The 21,212-nt window shown below is 37.3% G+C and overlaps 1 protein-coding gene across 6 annotated transcripts in view; it reads left to right on the top strand.

Annotated features, from left to right (window-relative positions):
• The window catches only part of LRCH3 (leucine rich repeats and calponin homology domain containing 3), a 118,280-nt gene that overhangs the window by 81,791 nt on the left and 15,277 nt on the right, over nucleotides 1–21,212 (top strand). For 2 of the 6 annotated variants that reach the window (XM_049628323.1, XM_049628321.1), the window contains exons 12-19: nucleotides 84–233; nucleotides 3,580–3,630; nucleotides 5,125–5,178; nucleotides 9,450–9,521; nucleotides 13,295–13,343; nucleotides 13,846–13,953; nucleotides 15,771–15,889; nucleotides 16,667–16,804. In XM_049628323.1, the coding sequence (XP_049484280.1) occupies nucleotides 84–233; nucleotides 3,580–3,630; nucleotides 5,125–5,178; nucleotides 9,450–9,521; nucleotides 13,295–13,343; nucleotides 13,846–13,953; nucleotides 15,771–15,889; nucleotides 16,667–16,804 (741 nt within the window). The remainder of the gene's footprint in view (nucleotides 1–83; nucleotides 234–3,579; nucleotides 3,631–5,124; nucleotides 5,179–9,449; nucleotides 9,522–13,294; nucleotides 13,344–13,845; nucleotides 13,954–15,770; nucleotides 15,890–16,666; nucleotides 16,805–21,212) is intronic. The other 4 variants (XM_049628326.1, XM_049628322.1, XM_049628325.1 and 1 more) reach the window with 3 other exon arrangements.

The following is a 21,212-nucleotide window of genomic DNA, read 5'->3' as shown; positions in this document are numbered from 1 at the left end:
AGTAGTAGTTCCCTGAATTGATTAAGAATATTGATAAGTTAACCTTTAGCCCCACTTGCACATGCAAAATACTTTTGTTCCAGTTACCACATGCAGACTTGGAAATTCTTCGGAGAAGAGAACAATTAGTAGAGCGTACTCGGAGAGAGGCACAGCTTGCGGCCCTACAGTATGAGGAAGAGAAAATAAGGACCAAGCAAATTCAAAGAGATGCTGTCCTGGACTTTGTCAAGGTGAAATTTTGTCAAATTTCATTGAAATTCCTAAAGAGTTTTAGAAGTAAGTGCTTATTTGTTTTGCTGAGGCTGTCAGTGTTTGTCTTAATTAAAGTGTCAACTTTCTTTTTTCTCACTGTAAGAAATCTTGAGTATATAGCATAACTGTCTCCTGCTTGTGATTAGATGAATTGTCCTCCTGTAGGGTAGGCTGAGAAGTGGTCATCTTGTACTTGAGACAGTAGTCTCTTGCTGCTTAATTAGCAATCTATCTTTAGACATCTCACTTTACTCTCCACCTGCCACGTCTTCAGTCTGTTAACAAAGATCGATAAGATCATGAAAGTGCCAGTGCCATGTAAACCTTAAAGTGCCATGCAGATGTGAACTATTGTTATCTGAGCCCATCTGACTTCCTCACTCTGGCGAGCACCAAAACTGTGTGAGGGTCACAGGCTTAATACTTGAGAATCATCTTTGATTCTTTCCTTTCTGTTCTCTCCACACCTACTCGGGTAGCAACCCCTATTAATACTTTTTCTTTCTTTTTTTGTTTTTTAAAAGTTTGCAGCCTCTACAGTTCATCCAAACCTGGTTCTTTTTTTTTTTTTTTTTTTTGCCTGTATCATTTAAAGTCTTTTTGTTTGGAAGTCACCTTGGATTTTTCTCTTCATAATAGTGATTTCTATTTTTGTTTGTTCGATATCTGTCTCTTCCATTTATCTGTAAATACCATGAAGACCAGGAGTGTATCTGTCTTGTTTATTTGCCGCTCCATCCCTAGATGTTAGCAGGTGTCAGCCCATAGTAAAGCTCAGTAAACATTTGTTAAAGGAATGATTGAATGAATGAATCATTCTTGGCCTCCAAAAGCTTTCTCTCTTGTGTTTCAACTAGCCAAAGACCATTTTCTTTAAGTATCGTACACATGATAAAAATTCTCTTTTTTTCAAATGTATCAAGCCCATTATGATGATCTCTAAAGCTCAGAGAGGATGACAGTTTGCCTAGGTTAAATACTCACCTAGTTAGTGGCAGAGCAAGGGTTCTCAAGACAGGCTGAACAGAAAATGGAAGTAAGGTTGACCAAAAATGAAAAGTTTCTTTAAAGAAAAAAGAAGGCTGGCTCCAAACCCTCATCTGTGATCAGAATGCTATACTGACTGTCAGTAAATAATGATGGCTGACACATACTATATCCTAAGCACTATTCTGTGCATTCTACATTAACTCATTTATCTTTTAACTTGCCTTCTGTAGACATCACATAGCTAGTAAGAGATAATCACATTGTAGACAGTTTTGATTAAATGTCAAATAAGAGTTTGATCTTGATCTGTTAGGTAGAAGAGAACAGTTGTAAGTTCTTAAGCAGGAGAAAAACATGAGAGGAAAGATACTTCTAAAAACTAATCTGCTTGTGTTTGAATCTGTTAGAAAGAGATGAGGAAAATGAAATAGTAATTGCAAGTCAGACTAGGGTGCAGAATGAAGGCATAACACCAGAAGATTTCTGAGGTTCCTAAGGAGAGGCAGTGTTACACAATGGTAAGAGCCCAGATATTTCTGAGGGCACTTGGGTGGCTCAGTCGGTTAAGCGTCTGACTCTTGATTTCAGCTCAGGTCATGCTCTCAGCGGTTCATGCGTTTGAGCCCCACGTCAGGTTCTGTGCACTGACAGTGCAGAGCCTGCTTGAGATTCTCTCCCTCTCTCCCTCCCCCTTCTTCTCCCCTGCTCGCTCTCTCTCTCTCTCTCTCTCTCAAAAATAAGTAAATAGGGACGGCCTGGATGGTTCAGTCAGTTAAGCATCCAACTCTTGGATTTTGGCTCAGGTCATGATCTCACAGTTCATGAGTTTGAGCCCCACATTGGGTTCTACACTGATGGTGTGGAGCTTGCTTGGGATTCTGTCTCTCCTCCTCTCTGCCCCTTGCCTGCTGTGCTCGCTGTCTTTCTCTCTCTCTCTCTCAAAATAAATAAACCTAAAAAAATAAGTAAATAAACTTAAAAAAAAGAATCAGAAATATGAATCTGAATCCAGCTTTGCTACTCATTATGTGCTTGGCTTTGGGAAAGTTACTGAATCATACTGTGCCTTTAGTTTCCTCATAGGTGTAGTATTTAACTATTAAATATTAACTATTTCAGAATTCTTATAGGTGCACCTAGTACTTCTAGTGTGCTGAGTGCTGCGCCCCCTACCACCGCAATGGATTTTATAAATTAGAGATTTTAAGAGAGGCATTATTATGTTTTATACATAGATGTAGTGAATGTTGAATAAATCATTGAAGAGGAGTAGGAAAATAAAGGAGATCCCAAAGCAAGATTTTGAGGCTAAAAGAAGAGTTTGAAAAGGAGTCTAGTTTTGTGGAAAGAACGTAGGATTTGGAGTCAGAAGATGTAGGGGCAGATCTCATTTATGCTACTTACAAATTTGTGGACTTTGCACATGTCATATAACTTCTTTTGTCCCCAGTTCTTTTGTCTTTAAATGAATATGATTATGGGGGTGCCTGGGTAGCTCAGTCAGTTAAGCGTCCGACTTCAGCTCAGGTCATGATCTCACAGTTTATGAGTGCAAGCCTCGCAATGGGCTCTGTGCTCACAGCTCAGAGCCTGGAGCCTGCTTCCGATTCTGTGTCTCCACCTCTCTCTCTCTGTCCCTCTCCTGCTCTCTCTCTCTCTGTCTCAAAAATAAATAAACATTTAAAAATTTTTAAAAAGAATATGATTATGATGTTTGTGTATCTTAGTAAAAAGAATCACTTGAGATAATGTATATAAGAATACATTGTAAAACACTGACTATACAGGTGGTATAATTATTATTTGACATAGTAATAGAAATTAGCAAATTGGGGAAAAGAGCCAGTTAATCTGGGAATTTATGGGTTTGTTTTTGAACATGTTGAACATGAGGTGACCATGGGTTTCCAAATAGAGAGTTTCCACAGGCAGTTGAAAACGCAAACCTGAAAATTGGCCGATGAGAGAAAGCTAAAGGTGTTAGCACTAGAGAAAGAGAGAATGAGTTCATTGAGAGAATATAGTGAGAGATCACTATTCTGATTGGGACTATATTTGTTTGCATGTACATATAAAAAACATGCTTTTTGTATTTTTGTAGATGCTTATAGACATATGAAGTACTGTCTGTTAGTTTATTGATCTTCCTTGTTTAAATTGTAAACTGTTTAAGGGAAAGGGTGACATCTTCTGACCAGTAAATCTGGCAAAGTGCTGCACACAAGAGAGACAGAAATTAATGTGGGTGATTATTTTGGTAAATAGAATTTATCATTTCCAGTGTTCCAGATTCTAACCAACTTCCCTCTTTTGGGGGGTCTTGGGGATATATAGCACAAAGCATCACAAAGTCCACAAAAACAGCAATCCCCCTTAGATGGTGAGGTAAGTCTATATAACCACCTTTCCTTTGGAATTTTTTATTACAATGGAAATGAAATGTTTGCATGTGATTATCATGTGTTTTCAGTGATCAAAATATTGCCATTTTCCTTTTCTCCTCACAAAATTCTACTTACTCAAGGAGAAGAAGACACGGGCCAGGGAGTTTATCCAAGTTTATAGACCAAGGATTTTTTAGTCTGTATGAATCCATCTGGAGGTTATTTCTTTCTTTCTTCCATCCCCACTAGAAGTATCTTCTTCATCCATTTTCAAACCATACTGTGTAGTGAGAAGTAGTCCTGGGAGCTCTATCTGGCACCGGTACGTGGTGTTGGTATTGAACAAAAAGATACCACATACATCTCAGCTCCAGGGCTCATTTCCTGAGTGTGTGTGTTATTGATTACACGGTGTACACAGTAGTTTTATAATATTAAATAGTACATTTTCATTACAAGTTAACATGTAAAATTGCTTAACCTTTTTTAAAATATACCTATTTTGATCTGTTAAAATGAAACTTATTAAATAAGTATTTGTATTGTAGTCGGTTTTTAAAGCCATTTTTCTTTATATTTTGCCTTCTCATGTTTTCAGTTTATGATCACCGCTTCCTTAAAAATGCTTAAAGGCATTGTTTCATGTGAATTTTGAATCTGTTTTCTGTAAAATAAATTACGTGAAAACCTAACACACAGGGTTTGACAAGCATTAAGTTTCACCATAGAGTTTTTAAAACACAAGTGATTCTGGAATGTAAAATGCATTGTTTGAAATGTTTTAAATGATCCATTATAAGGTTTTTTTCCTTATTGACTAGACATACGATTACTACTTCTTGTTTATCTCAGAATTTAGGCATTGTTCTTATACCTGAAAGATTCACTCAGCCTTTTCAGTCATCTTTTGTTCACATGGTAATAATAAAGGAACAAACCTTTAACAAAGTTTGATAAGTTAATAACCTTTTCTTACCCCCAAATTTCCTTCTTAATGGTCATTCTGGAGAAATTCATTATTTAAAAATTAAAGCTCCTCAGGAAAATATGGTGTGCAATTTTTAAATTTCTAGTTGTCCTCTTGTCTGAGAAAGGTAATGAAGAGATGCATAGACTAGAAATCATGACTCCTGGGTTTATTGTTTTAATTTGTGACTGACTCACTAAATGACCACAAATTCTTTGTTACTGCTGTGCCTATACTTCAGCTTTCTCTTCTGTGAATAGAGAATAATCCCTGTTGCCTCCTTGCTTTAGTCAGTTTTTAAGCAATCAGATCATATTTGGAATTAAGCTGTTTGGAAGAAAATCATTACTCAGAATCAATTTATTAGCTTTTATGATACAAGAATTCAAAATGATTGTGAATGCAATCCTATATGTTAGCATCTTCATTATGTCTTAATATACCTCTTTGCTTGTGTTATTTGTGAAATATGTCACGTGTGTGCATCGTTTGTTTTTGACATTGCTTCCTTTCTCTCTGCCTCTCCAGTGTCCCTTCCCATCCAGAAGGTCTCAGCACACTGATGATAGTGCCTTGTTAGTGGTAAGAGCCTTGCACAAAACGGAGTTATATATTGTTATATCTAGAGTTTGGAGAATAGTAATTATACTTTTCATTCAGAAATTAGCTACGTACCATAAAACATGATGAGCGTCATTACTAAATACTTTGTAAATAGCTAGAACTGTTTCCCTGCTTTACTGTTCATGACTTACCAGTGTTCCAGTGTTCTGCAGCTATGATTCAAATACCTTTGTTAGTGTTTCCAGAAGTAAAACATTCACACTGCAAACCATATTGGCTTTGGATGTGGGTTGGGAGGAGAGGGCACATTACTTTTTTAGACGTCATTTCTAATTCTAGGTGCACTTACTTTATTAATCATTAATTTGGCTCATGAGTCACCTGTGTGTTAAATGGATTTCTTTCCTGCATGACACTAATTACACAACTGTATATTTGCCATCCTATTTTATTGTCTATTTTAAGCTACTGAAAATCCCAAACTTTTCAAAAATACTTACATCTCAAGATTATCCCTCTATGCCCATTTTTTAAACTTTGGGAAACATTAACTCGGAATGTTATCTACTGATCGTTTTTTAACACCAGTTTACTTTTATTGCCTGTTTCTTCAGCAGAAAATGAGTATAACATAAGAGCAGTATTAAAAAATCTTATTTTTGTCAGCCTTGCAAGAGAATTCTAACATTCACATAATTGCTTTCCCCATCATGTTTTATGATATTTTTTATAGTAGTATTGAAAACTAGCAGTTCAAAAGTCTGTGTGTAGCAATTCCTGTCTCATGTGCTGGTAACTGCCGCCCTTGTACATACTCCTGCGTGAAGTGCATACTTCAGCAGGAGGTCCTTCTTACATAAACGTCCATTGTCAAAATTTATGTATGTTCTGCAGTTATCATTTCCTTTGAGATGGATAAAGCACATTTTAATTGGGCAGTCTTACAGGTAAATAAAACCACCACCTTCTGGAGTTTTTGTGGAAATTAATTGATATGAGAAGCAAATGATTTAAATTAATGGACAAAAATACTGAGAGCCTGTGATGATCCAGACACTTTACCAGAATTATCTCATTTATTCCTCACAGCGATCTTAAAAGTTAAGGTTAAACTGATCACCATCTTACAAATGATTACTGAGGCACAGATATTTTGTCCAGAATGAGATTTGTCCGAGGTCACATAGCTAGTAAGTGCAAGATTGGGTTCAAATCCAGATCTGGCTGACTTGAGAACCTACTATTTATTAAGCACCATGGTGTATTGCCTCTCACACTATAATGGAAAGCAATTTAGGAGACTGAAGATGAGATTTAATAATGTATAGGAAGTGACATAAGTCTGAGTGGCCACACTTCTTTGTCAAGGAAAAAGTGGAATTTGGAAAAACAGATCCCCTTGGTGTGAAATTTGAAATGGCTTTCAGCCATTTTCAAAACACATACCCTTGTATTTTACTTATCAGTATTCATGTTTGACCTAAATGAGATGGCCTTTAAAAGGACAGTGTCTCACATATTTTTGTATGCCAAATAGTATCCAACACTTTGCAGAAAAGAAAGAGTCGTATTTTGCAGAAAGAGTCGTATTTTTAAATCATACCTCTGCTTTTCTCAAGACTTCTTTCTCTTCAGTAGCTTCATATGGTAGAATAAAGTCCTTCTTAACACAGCCTGCAAGCCCCTGCATACTCTCTGTCATCTCTGGGCTCAGGGCTCATTCTGCACCAGCATTTTTTCAGCTTTTCAAATACAGCAAGCCTGTTTCTACCTCACAACCTTTTGCACATGCTGTTTCCCTCAGCATGGAATGCCTCTCCTTCCCTGTATATACTCCTTGGTTAATTTCTACTCATCTATCAGGTATCTGCTTAAATGTTAGATCTTTAAAAATGACTCTTCTGCAGCCTACAACCCCCAAATCAAATTTGTCTCCATTGTTATTTTTTCTCTTCATAGTTCATTTAGGTGGATGTTTATTGTTTTAGGTCTCTTCCCTATTAGACTACCAGACTCTAAACTTCATGGGCACAGGGATAATCTCTGTTGCATTTACCTATGTATAGTCAGTTCCTGTCATCGTTCCTGGGATATATTAAGTGCTCAATAAATATTTCCTGAATGAACACATAAATGCTATGCATCTGAAATTGCTCATTAAACTGTTTCATGATGAAAAGGTCTGATGATGTATAGCAAGGTGTAAATGTTGGATTTCATTTAAAGACCTTGAAATACAAGATCTGAAATAAGTATTAGTGATGTTTAATATCCATGACACTAACATGCTCTTAGGGCTGCCCTCCAGGCTTCTGTTGTTTTCATCTATATCCAATCCGCATCTGTATCTCATCTCTAGAAACTAGAGAGTATCTAGGCTCATTTCGCATCCTCTTCTTTTCCACTTTTTTTGTCCTCCTTTGCCAAAATAGTGGCTTTTAGCCTTTTTATGTTTGAGATTGACAGTAATTTCTGTACATTTGGTTATAAGGAGGCCCAGGAAAACTGAAGAGGTGACGATATGACTGTTGTCACAATCTTGTTCTTTGGTATATTTCCTTTGATAGATTAGGTTACAATGTTACTTTAAAAAAATTTTTTTTGCCCACCCTCCCCAAAAAGAAACATTGCTATCTATCAACTGTCATTAAAAATTGTTGTATTCATTTTATTGATCATCTACACATGTTTTTCTGAACACCCACATGTGCTTAATAAGGTCAATTGTTCCCTGATTCACATATTTGTGATCCTAGTTTAAATTTTTAAAAGTTATTTAATGTATAAAGATTTCAATATATTTAAGACTGACTGGCATTTTGTTGTTGTAATAGGTCCAATCTTATCCAGTCCCCTTTGTGATGAAAGTCCTGTCTTCTCTGATTTCCACTCTTTACCAAATTAAAGAATTGTCATGCTTTGGGTTTTATCTGTAATCATAATTCTGTACAATAGATTCTAACACTTACTGTCTCTAATTATACCTTTAATATACTTGACGATACATGTAATATTTCTAGTTGTATGTAGGTCGGTGAAAGGATAAAGGATTCAAAGAAAAGGAAAATTCCTCTTACACTCATGTAGGTCATTTGGACATAGAGGCAGAAATGAAATGCTGGTTCATCTGCAAGGCATGACACAGAATCCTCATTCCTCTGTTTTTTCACATCAGAGGTGGTATATGGAATTATAATAACTCTAATTTGGATCAGTGTTGAAAAAATAGTGTCTTTACTCATGCCAGTTCTGCTCAGTTAAAATGAGCTCTTTGACTGGATTTGTTTCCCCATAAGAGGAATAGCACAAGTCTTGGTAGTTTCTAAGGCAATTTTGCTCAACAATTTTGATGTTCTTAGTTTTAGTTCTATTTAAAATCACTTTTAATAAATCATGCCTGCCCTTTTTTTGGTTGTCAAACTATCATTTATCAAAATATTTTCCTTTGTAGTTCTTAACTAGCTGAACATTCCACTGTTCCACTGTTGATGTCATCTATGATGTCATGAGGGTGGTGGCCATCAACATTGCAGCCCACAGATTGAGCAGTCCCCGGGATCTCTTTATGGTTCCAGAGAGTTCTCTAGCTAAAGATCAGTGCCACATCCGTCAGGCAGCATTGACAATCTCGTAGAAAATGATGGTTCCACTGTGCTTAACGTTGTTCTGCTTTGTGTCTCTTGGTGGTTCCTTGAGAGCTTTGATAATCAGGGCAGAGGCAGAAGGCACCACTTCAATATGAGCCTGTCTGTTCTGAATGAATGGTCAGTTTCACTGTAATCCTGAGACCCTTCCAATCACCAGTTGCCTTGGCAATGTCATCACCAACCTTTTTGGAGACAAACCCAGGGGGCTGATCTTGGGGGCTAGGGCAAATGTGGCACTGACGTCCCCACCAGTGCACCTCAGGTGTATGGCTTTGATGTCGCTGGGGTCAAATTTAGGCAGCATAATGGAGGCAGCTGGTGTTGGATGAACCTGGATTTGAGATGACCAAAGACAGTTGCACCTTGGCCTCCTCCAAGCCGAAAGCCAAAAGCCCTTTCATTTCTTGGTTAATGTGGTATGAAGTATTGAAATAGTTTGAATTATACAGATGGGAAAACTGTTTTATAAGTTAGGAGTTTTTTTCCCCCTAGTATTCCTTCTGCCCTATCAATATTTTAGTAAACCATTTGAAAGTTTGTCCATGACCTTTCCTTTTCTAATTTCATTGACCTGATCTGCCTGCCTGCCTGACATAAATGCTGCCTTTTGTTTGTTTCTTCCCTTTCTCTTTTAAAATTTAGTCGCTGTCAGGGTTGAATCAAGTGGGCTGTGCAGCTACCCTGCCTCATTCTTCTGCCTTCATGCTTCTTAAGGTATCTCTTGTTACCGTAATACCCAGGAACTTGAAATTTTCCAATAGAATGGTCCCACAGCAGTGTGAAATCTAGGATTGCATGAAATATACATAAGCTTATAAAACTATTTGAATTTAACATTAATTTTACTTGAAATTTTTGGAAGATTTACCATACTAGAAATACAGAGCCTGCGTTAATTCTTTATATTGAAATTCTGTTTGATATGCTGTTCTGATTTTCCTACCAAAGGTTATTTTTTTTGTCATGAGTTATTTTACTTTGGCTGATAAATAATATAAAGTTAACTCTGTTTTCTAATGTGCATTTAAAATAATTTCAGTCCCAGTCCCCAAAAGTGTCACTGCTAAAACCTTCTTCTAGTAGAGGTCAACAAGCTATGGCCTGTAGGCCACATTTTTTGGAAATAGATTTATTGGCACACAGCCACTACCATTTGTTCATATACTGTCTGTGGCTGCTTTTGAGCTTAATAACAGAGTTGGAATATGGCCTGCAACCCTGTGGTATTTTATTTTTTGAAGGCCTCTAGGAATGGTGATTCCATCTTTGTTAATCATATGATATATAAGAAATTATTAATAATCTTCCCTGTTAGAAGGTTCTCCCCTTGTCTGACTTAGATCCACACCCTGTGGCTTACACTTACTTCTCTTCTTTCCAGAGTAGAGATTTTCTAGTTATTTAGCAGTCTTTAAAAAAGAATCTTTATATTTGAAAACTATTATGATGCTGCCCTTGTCTTCTCCCTAAATAAACTCTGATTGTTTTATGTGCCTTTCCCAGTCTGTTAATCCTTTTGAGCTTTCTCAAGTTCTCTGCCTTCCATTTTGGCTCCACAGCCCCCAAGTAGAAATATAGCCCTTATTAGAGCCTACCTGGCACTGAGCATGAAACAAGGTTTTTCACATCTTATTCTAAACGTTGGGTTGGCTTTTCTCATTTCAGTATCCATTTTGGTCAGTAGCCACTGTAATTCTCAAATGTTTCAGTTATACTCCTAAATGATAATTAATTTCCATATCTTGTATCTTTGAACATTTTTAATTCTCTGATTTACCACAATACTTTCAAATTCTTGCATCATGTTCTTCTAAGTGCTGGCCCCAACTTTGTATCATCTGTAGGCCTGATAAACCTCTTTAGTCAGTATTGAAGATGCTACACATACCTGGATGACTTTTGAAAAACCTTTATAATTCTCATCTCTGTTAACTCTTTGCTAGCCTTTCTCAGCTAGGTTCCTCATTTGAATGACAACCCAGAAAATTGAGGGATTGTTCTCAAAGTTCTCTCAAGGAAGGTATATTACTAGTATAGGAGTTATATAGGAGAGAAGTTAATTCATTACACTCAGTGGATACCTTAGGGCATTGGGGCTTATTCTCTCCCAGAATCATAGTTGAAAAGGCCAAATCTGAACGTGCCAACCCTTGTATGGTAAGTTTAACTTTCTGTCAGACATGCTGTAGTATAAATGATTAGTTTAAAAAGACTTACCCTTTATTTTTTGGCATCCTTGTTACTATACAGCTGATACATATTTATATGTATTTAGCCATGGGTTTACTTCTTTTGTTGCTTAACCAGGCAAAAAAAAGTTGAGCTCCTGTCAATTTCTGTTTTTTTGCTCCAGTTCTGCAAGAGTTCTCAAATAGAGTCAGTGGCCTCCGAGTAATTTGAACTAATAATCTTCATACCCTAGAATGCAAGTCACTTAGATTTCTAGTTTCAATAAAAGTACATTTTAAAAATCACCATTTTACAAGTTGCCTCTATTCTGGCTTTGTTTTTCTTTACACACAGCTGTGTATTACCTTTTTGATGTTTCTAGAGGTGGAGAAATTTGTTGCCATTCAGTGCAGTTTGCTTCACTTCTTCCTTCTCGTCTAATAGAGTTGCCTGTTAGCTTAATTCTTTTTTGCAATATTAAATTTCTAGCCTAACTCCTATTAGTCTTTTTAAATTAAAAAATGTATATTTTCCCTCTATATCTGGAATAATCTCTACTGTTTATGTTTTCCTGTTTGTACCATTGACCCTTGACTAGGTCTCTGTTGGGCTAACTAGTTTTCTCCTTTCTGTCTCATATTTCTTGCAAATAAGGATATTCTTTTTTGTTTCCTTGCAAAGATATTGTTTTCGCCTCATTTTCTTGTTCGTTCTTTTTATTAGTTCTTGCCGCTCTTACTATATCTTTTTTTTGTTGCTCTTATTTTAAATTTGTTATTTAAATTTTCATTTCTTTTCAACATCCTAAACTTAGCATATTTGCATCTATAAGCTTGATGAACATATCTTTTTTCACTAATGAAGATGTAATACATTGCTTCACTCAACAGCTTGGCTTACTTTATAAATTTTCAGCCAAAGAGTATCAAATCAAGGAACTGTTACCATGAAATTGTCTTCCAGATCAGTCCAAGAATCTTCTCAACAGCATGACTTCTGTGTATGTGTGTATATATGCATGAATGTTAACAAATTCCCTATCATAATTAATTTTTTCTGCCCAGCTCCCAACTAGAGAGAACAGATTTCTGAAAATATTAAAACCAAAAGGGAGAAAAAAGCATGGGAGCAGATGTATGTACCTCTGTGTTTTAAAATCATGGGGCACCTGGGTGGCTCATTCGGTTGAGCATCCGACTTCAGCTCAGGTCACGATCTCACGGTTCGTGAGTTCGAGCCCCGCGTCAGGCTCTGGGCTGATGGTTCAGAGCCTGGAGCCTGCTTCTGATTCTGTGTCTCCCTCTCTCTCTGCCCCTCCCCCATTCATGCTCTCTCTCTATCTCAAAAATAAATAAACATTAAAAAAAAATTAAAAAAAAATAAAATCATTCGGTTAGGGGCACTTGGGTGGCTCAGTCAGTTAAGTGTCTGATTGCGGCTGAGGTCATGATCTCGCAGTTCACGAGTTTGAGCCCCACATCAGGCTCAGTGCTGACAGCTCAGAGCTTGGAGCCTGCTTTGGATTCTGTGTCTCCCTCTCTCTCTGCCCCTCCCCTGTTCTCTCTCTCAAAAGTAAATAAACATTAAAAAATTAAATAAAGTTATAATATGTTTAATTTATTGGGCCTAGATGTTGAGGCCTTGAATATTGTTACTCTAACCTTTCTTGATTCTACTCCTCTGCCACGTCTTCAGTGTCTTTAACCCATCCAACCAACACTTCTTTTTAAATGAGCTTAATTACATTTCTCTTTTTTTAGATAAACTTTATACATGTTAAGCTAGCTCTTCCCCCTTTTTATAGTTCTCTTTGGTCAATGAAGTAAAAATATCTTGGACTTAAATGTTAGTCTGGAAATACAGCTATCTATCTTTAAACACTTTATTTCCTAACAGAAATGAAGAAATCTTCATCATTTTTTTTAATACATTAAATTTTACTCTCCAGAGGTGGAGAAATATACTTTAGAAACTATACCAGAAAATGAAATTATAAAATGAAATTATTCTCCCCTGTACATTTCCCAATGAAATTTTCTGCCTTAGGATGATCACTTTTCATAGTCATAGGAAAGACCTATTATATAATAGAACTATCTTTAGAGAATGCATTATATAAACTTTTCATGTTACAGAAGTAAGTAAAAAGTTTGGCCTTAAAAAAATGTACAAAATCAACCCTTACTCCAAATTCTCATTTCTAGACTTAATTTTAAAAGAGACTTGCATGATTTTTTCTTTTATACCAAAGTAATCATAAATGTGGAAAGTAGCTCTTCTTGAGTAATGATTATTGATATATCTCCATTTCTCTACAGAACGATGACAGATCTAATACCATATCAAGTTCACCTACAACAGAAACAGGTAATAATAGACACAAAGGTACAATTAACCACATCAAGAGTAATTCTTTACCAGGATTTTCCTGATAAATTACCTCTCAGAGAACTGTGACTTCCATTTCTGAGATGAGAAATCAGACCCACAATTGGGAACTTCCTGCACATTTTCCATTTTTTAATTCAACTGGTTGGTCACCTCTTCAAGCATTTGATATGAACAAATGAACATGAGCTAGCAGAGCTATAGGTTTGCAAGAGAATCTATTCAATATATTAACACTCATTCTGCCTTTATTAACGTACCAAAAATAGCATGACAATTAAAACTGCAAACAGCCTTCCTGATTTCAAGGTTACTTTTCTGTACTAGATTTTATATTAATAAACAAAATTATCACTTTATATCATTATCATGTTTAATTTGATCTTTATGTCATTTATTGAACTTGTGACATGTGTCTGTTGTTATATTTAATTTTTTTCCATCTCCTTTAATCTTATTTTGCTTTTCCATGCTGATGTAGTTCATCATTCCCCTGCATATTCTTTTCCTGCTGCTATTCAGAGAAACCAGGCCCAGCGCCCTGAAAGCTTCCTTTACCGAGCAGCTGTCAGGGCAGAAGCAAATAAAGGTAGGTCATAGTGACTAAGAAGGGGGGTGGGTGCTTTATATAATGACAGTAACTTGTATGCTTTTATTTTATTATTTTTTCAATGTTTATTTACTTTTGAGAGAGAGAGAGAGAGAGAGACAAAGCATGAGCAGGGGAGGAGGGGCAGAGAGAGGGAGACACAATCTAAAGCAGGCTCCAGGCTCTGAGCTGTCGGCACTGAGCCTGATGCAGAGCTTGAACCCATGAACCGTGAGATCATGACCTGAACTGAAGTTGGATGCTTAACCAACTGAGCCAACCAGGCACCCCTATGCTTGCTGTATGCTTTTAAACTTCTACCCTGAGACGTCACTTTGGCAAAAGCTTTAAACTTTGATCATACTAACATTAAAGCAGGAGAATCTTTGGGGCTCCTGGGTGGCTCAGTCAGTTAAGTGTCCAACTTTGGCTCACATCATGATGTATCTCACGGTTCATGAGTTTGAGCCCCGCATCGGGCTCTGTGCTGACAGCTCAGAGCCTGGATGCGGGGCTCAAACTCATGACCCGTGAGATACATCATTTGTCTCTCTCTCTCTCTCTCTCTCTCTCTCTCTCTCTCTCAAAAATAAACATTAAAAAAAAAAAAAAGGCAGGAGAATCTTGTTTCAACTTAACTAGGGTTTCTTAGCACTACCCAAAGGAGGTTATAGGTTGGAACAAATAAAACACTCTTTCAGGCTTTAGGGAATATTCCTTCTCTCTGTAATGAGCTCTTTTTCAGATTTTTCTATCGATAAAAGCTATTTTATGTGTTCTTAAAGAAATGAATCAGTAATTCTTTTTTTTTTAAATCTACTTTTTAGTTTTTTAGTTAATATACATCTGCCTGGCCTCCAAAGAAGTTACCTGGAAGTAGAAACAAACATTTCAAATAAAAAATAACAACTTTGAGTGTAACTGATAGATGCCCTCACAGATTTAAAATCAAACCAGAGACACACTGCATATAGGATTGTAAACTAGTATGGAAAACTGTTTCCATTATCTAATAATACTGAACACTTGTATGTCCTATCACCAGCAGTTTGCTTTCCGAAATGTGTAAGCATATATACCCCAAGATATTTACAAAAATATTTATAGCAACATTATTTATTCATGATAGCCCCAAACAGAATGTCCATGACTGATACAATGGGTAAAAAATTGTGGTGTGTTTGTACAATGGGATACCGTATAAGCAATAAAAATGAACCAATTAATACATACAATATGGATAAATCTTATAGTGTCGATCAAAAGAAGACAAAAGCATGCATACATACATATATTTGGCTTCATTTATAGAAAGTTCAAAACTAGACAAAACTAATCTATGGTATTACAAATCAAGAAGTCCATAGCTAGGACCTGTGTTGTTGGAAGTAACCATTAGGTACTGATGGGTAGGTGTCATGAGAGGGCCTTCTGGGTGTTGATAATAATTGCATTTATTGACCTGATTGTGTCTACTTTGTGATAATTTATTGAGTTGTTTATGATTTGCATAATTTTCTGTATGTGTGTTATTTTTCAATGGAAACATTTTTAATCAAAACGAGTTGAGCTAAGTGGATAATGGACATTTGGTAGTTTTTAACACTGTTCTCCCTATTGTTGTGTATATTTGAAACTTTTCATAATTTGAAACTTTTTTTTTTTTTTTTAATATGTGAAATTTTGAAACTTTTTTTAAAGAGTCCGTGCAGAAGTGAAAAGTGCTGCACTTGTAAGGAGCCTGTGATCAGGTGGAGCTGAGAATTTTTCCAGCACTAGCAGTCACCTTTCTGTCTTACATATTCATATTTTTTTAGGTCATGCTTCACCCCTTCTTTCGTCTTCTGCACCTCCCACTGACTCTGCAGATCCCATAACAAGACCCAATTCAAGACAGAGAGAAGAAGAGCTGGAATTAATGGATCAACTACGGAAAGTGTGTACACTACCTCTGAATTATACTTTCACATTGTTACTGCTAGAGCGCATAACCCTGCAATCACTTGTTCATTTGACTTAAAATTTTTAATAGAATCAACAAGTGCCCACCGTGTGGTAGATGTAAAAGAGATTCTGCTATTAAGGGCATTCTTTTCATCTGTTTGCTAGGAAAATGAGATGGGTTATTCTATAAAGCTCAATCCCTAGCCCTGCTCACTTAAAAGTTTTTTCTGCCTCATGTACAGAAATCTTGTAAGAGTAGTAATAATTTATATGTATGTACACATATATATATCACACTTACATATAGTGTTTTATTTTGGAATTGACAGAATCTAGTTCTGTTATATTTTTAAGCATAAAAATTGTAAATGAATTTCTCATGTAATATTTTGCACCACTGTGGCCTGGCCACCATATGTATGTATTAGTTCTCCTTGTTACTGACTTAGGATGGAAGGATAAAGTAGGGATTGTGGTACTTGGGGTGCCTGGGTGGCTTAAATCAGTTAAGCATCTGACTTGATTTTTGGCTCAGGTCGTGACCTCACAGTCTTGAGATCAAGCCCTGCTTAAGATTCTCTCTCTTCCTCTCCATCTGCCCCTCCCCTGCTCTCAAAAACAAAATAAATAAACAAATAAAATAGGGATTGTGGTACTTAAGTTATTTGCTTTTTATCTTGATTCTTAATTATAGTATTTCATTGTAACTCCATTATGTCCTGTGTCAGCCACATCAGTTAACGTATTACACATTTTCCTGCTCTTCTAGCATATTGAGTACCGGTTGAAAGTATCACTGCCTTGTGATCTGGGAGCAGCTCTAACCGATGGTGTTGTTCTTTGCCATTTGGCCAATCATGTGCGGCCTCGATCTGTCCCAAGCATCCATGTCCCCTCACCAGCTGTAGTAAGTATATACTACTAAAAAAAACCCATTGGCTATTCATGAGACATATATTATGTACAGTGGCAGGTATTATGCAGAATGCTAGGGATACAAATATGAATAATCCAGTCCCTGCCTTCCTGGGTCTACTTTCTACTAGAGAAAAAATAGGCATGTAATCAATTATTAATAACTGTGATAAATGTTATAAGAGAGGTATGCAAGAAGTTGCTATAGGAATACAAAAAAGGGACCACTTAACTCTGCCTGGAGAGTTCAGGAAAGCCTGCTTAGAGGAGGTCAAATTTGAACTATTCTTAAAGTATGAGTAGGAATTTGCCAGCATAGGGGCGCCTGGCGGGCTCTGTCTATAGAGCATGTGACTCTTGATCTGGGGGATCATGTGTTAAAGCCCCACTGGGCATAGAGATTACTTTTTAAAAAAACAATGACAGAGAAGATTATTAAAAAAAAAAAAAAAAAAAAAGGAATTTGCCAGCATAATATGCCTAGATTCAAAAGATAGGGAGGATCATGGTATGTTCAAGGAACTCATAAGTTGTTTAGGATGATGATGCACAAAATTGTAGGTGTAAATGGTGGGAGATGTAGCTGAAGAGGTAAGCCAAGGGCCATGTGACAGTGATGTTATGTGCTGTGTCAAAGAGTTAGATGTTTATCTTAGTGTAGACAGTGAAGAAACAAAGAATTTGGGGGGAGAAATATGATTATAATTGCAGTTTAGAATGATGAATCTATTTTGGGAGTGGAACTGACCTATCTAGTGACCAACCGTGGGTAGAAAACAAGGATGCATTCAGGATGACTGGCAGGTTTTCTTTTGACTGCTGGTCAGATATAGAAGTCAGAAGTCAGTATCAGGATGACAACCCACAGAAGAAAGAACAAGTTTTTTCGCCTTCAAATTTTCATTATAAAAATTTTAAACTTTCAGGAAAATTGAAATAATAATACAAGGAACATTCTTCTTTTTTTTTTTTTTAATGTTTATTCATTTTTGAGAGAGAGAGAGAGAGAGAGAGAGAGAGAGAGAGAGACACAGAATCCAAAGCAGGCCCCAGGCTCTGAGCCGTGAGCACAGACCCCGACATGGGGCTTGAACTCACGAACTATGAGATCATGACCTGAGCCAAAGTCAGACACTAAACCGACTGAGCCACTCAGGTGCCCTACAAGAAACAGTCTTAAAGCATCTACCTAGACCTGACATTTATTTCATTTTGCAGTGTTGCTTTGCTTATATTTGGGTGTATGTGTGTATGTGTGTGTGTATGTGTGTTTTAATTGTACTGTTTAGTTGCAGATATTATGGAGCTTTACTCTCTAAATATTTCAGAGAATTGTCCCAGTCTACCTTGCTCTTCTCTGTAGCCCATAGCCAATGACTGACATAGGAGCTGAGCCCTCCTGCCTCAAGATGGGAGTGAGATGTGATTCACACTCCAGTGCTTCCTGTAGGATCAGGCTGAAACTGAGAAGGGGATGTAGTAAGCCACTAACAGCCAACCCAGACTAGGATGGATGCACAGGCTAGCTGATGTGTCACTGGGTGAAACACCAACAGCATCCATAATCTAGATGTAGATTTCCCCAGTTGTTCCAAAACTATCTTTCATAGCTGTGCTCTCTCCTCTCCCTGTACCCAGCGTGCACGCACACACACACACACACACACACACAACCAGGATATAATGAAGGTTCCCATTGCATTTAATAGTTATTGTTGTAACACCCTCTTTTTTTTTTTTTTTTAATTTTTTTTCTCAACGTTTTTTATTTATTTTTGGGACAGAGAGAGACAGAGCATGAACGGGGGAGGGGCAGAGAGAGAGGGAGACGCAGAATCGGAAACAGGCTCCAGGCTCCGAGCCATCATCCCAGAGCCTGACGCGGGGCTCGAACTCACGGACCGCGAGATCGTGACCTGGCTGAAGTCGGACGCTTAACCGACTGCGCCACCCAGGCGCCCCTGTAACACCCTCTTTTGATGATTGTGAATGGATACTGTTCATTTTTTTAAAGTTTATTAATTTTGAGAGAGAGAGAGCACACACATGCAAGCAGGGGAAGGACACAAAGCCTGACCTGTGGCTCCATCTCACAAAACCATGAGATCATGACCTGAGCTGAAATCAAGAGTCAAATGCTTAACTGACTAAGCCACCCAGGTGCCCCTGGATACTGTTCATTTGTAACATGCTTAACATTGTCTAACCTTTCAAAAAGCTTGACCTTATCTCATTTTCTGGTCATTTGTTATTTAGCAGGCACTTCCTATTACAAATTCTTTACTCAAATTGCAGTTGTATCTAGGCCTATAGATGGCCACTTTTGGATATCCAACGTGCTACCTCTCCAGATGCAAATCATTTATCTCTCTCAAGGACCTTGTATTCTTCTAATTACAAGAGCTGCTTTGTTACCAAAGTCCCAAGGGTGATGATGTGGCCGTATCCCCTCTAGCACATTCACAGGTAGCATGTTGCATTTGCTTCTAAGGAAAATCGGCAGCCACTTTTTATTTAGTGACCCCTGAAAATAGTCCTTCAGTTTTGTTTAGGAAAGGCAGAGAAGAACAGCACTACCAAAGTCCGCTGTGCTCTCAGAGACTTGAAAGACTTGCTGTTGGTCCTAAAGGTGGTGATTAATAGAATAGGAATTGTGCTGTTTGGCAATACCAGTAAGGAAAGGGTTTATTCATACTTTGCATTCTTCCCAGATTCTGTCAACTGGATTAAAGAAAAAAAAATGTTTTAAGAATAATTTTAAAAAGGACAAATCTGTCACTTTTCATTTCCAGAGGAGATACATACAAAGTAGCAAGCAGCCAATGCAAAAAGGGGAGTTTGAGAATAAGGGTGACTGAGGTTCTTTACCTTGATTACCAGAGCACAGTGCCTCCACGTAAGAATGTAAAATACATACAGAAAAAATAAAACTATTTTACAAATACTTAACTGCCTAAAGAAATGAAACACATGGACCTGCTTTTAGTCAAAGAAATATAGGTATTACATGAGATGAGAGCATTTAAAACTTGCTAGTGAAATCAACAACAAAACTTAACTCCTATGCATTGAGTACATATCAGGTGTGAGAACAGAAGGTACAGAGGAGTTACAAGCAGTCCAATCTCTTAACATTAATTCCTCTTTAAAAAAACAAAATCAGGGACGCCTGTGTGGCTCAGTCAGTTAAGTGTCCGCCTCTTGCTTTCGGCTCAGGTCATGATCTCACGGTTGGGTAGGATCGATCCCCAAGTTGGGCTCTAGGCTGACAGCGCGGAGCCTGCTTGAAATTCTCTCTCTCTCTCTCTCTCTCTCTCTCTCTCTCTCTCTGCATGTGCTGTCTCTCAAAATAAATAAACGTTTTTTAAAAAATCAAAAGAGGTCTTTTCGGGGCACCTGGGTGGCTCAGTTGGTTATACACCTGACTCTCGATTTTGATTCAGGACATGATCTCACACTTTGTGAGATCAAGCCCCACATCAGGCTCTGTACTGACAGCCCAGAGTGTGAGATTCTCTCTGTCCCTCTCTCTCTGCCCTTCCCCCACTCACTCTCTCACTTGCTCTCTCAAAATAAATGTTAAAAAAAGGAGAAACATGTAAATGTTAAAACTTCCCAAATTATAATATTTGGGGGTAAAAAAATGGACTTTGAGCCAACCAGTTAAAGATTGTCCAGTATTTTAATTAAAAGCAAAAAACCCCAACAAAACCAAAAATCCCTACTTTGAAATTGTGATAATGATTTTATGAGTAAATCGGTATTGTGTTAATGGGATTTCTGTTACGGTACTAGATTTCAGTATAAATATTTACATCTATTTTTCTTTTCTATGGATTACCTTCCTTCATATTAGATTGTCACTTCCCTTATTTTGTTCTTTTGACCACACAGAGAGCTTTGTAACTTACTTTCTTAGAAGTTTTTTTGTAAGGAGAATATAAAATTAAAGCCATGTACAAATGAAGAACCATAGCAGTTTCTTTATGGTTGCATTAAAACATGGTGATTTATTGTAATTCTTAGAACTGCCTAATTACCACTGTGAGTATATAACTTAAAAAACACTTTCTTGAGGGCGCCTGGGTGGCTCAGTTGGTTAAGCATCCGACTTCAGCTCAGGTCATGATCTCGCAGTTCACGAGTTCAAGCCCCGTGTCGGGCTCTGTGCTGACAGGTTGGAGCCTGGAGCCTGCTTCGGATTCTGTGTCTTCCTCTCTCTCTGCCTTTCCTCCGCTCATGCTCTATCTGTCTCTCTCTCTCTCTCTTTCTCTCTCAAAAATAAAGATTTTTTAAGAAAAAAACAACACTTTCGTGATGTATTCTAAGAACCATAATTTCTTTCACCCAATTCAAAAAAAGGACCCTTATTGTAAGGAGAGGTCTCGTGTCCAAGCATT

This window comes from Panthera uncia, chromosome C2 (genome assembly GCF_023721935.1).
Source record: "Panthera uncia isolate 11264 chromosome C2, Puncia_PCG_1.0, whole genome shotgun sequence".
Classification (NCBI taxonomy): domain Eukaryota; kingdom Metazoa; phylum Chordata; class Mammalia; order Carnivora; family Felidae; genus Panthera; species Panthera uncia.
The sequence above is the reverse complement of the archived record's forward strand: the minus strand, read 5'-3'. Positions and strand labels throughout refer to the sequence as shown.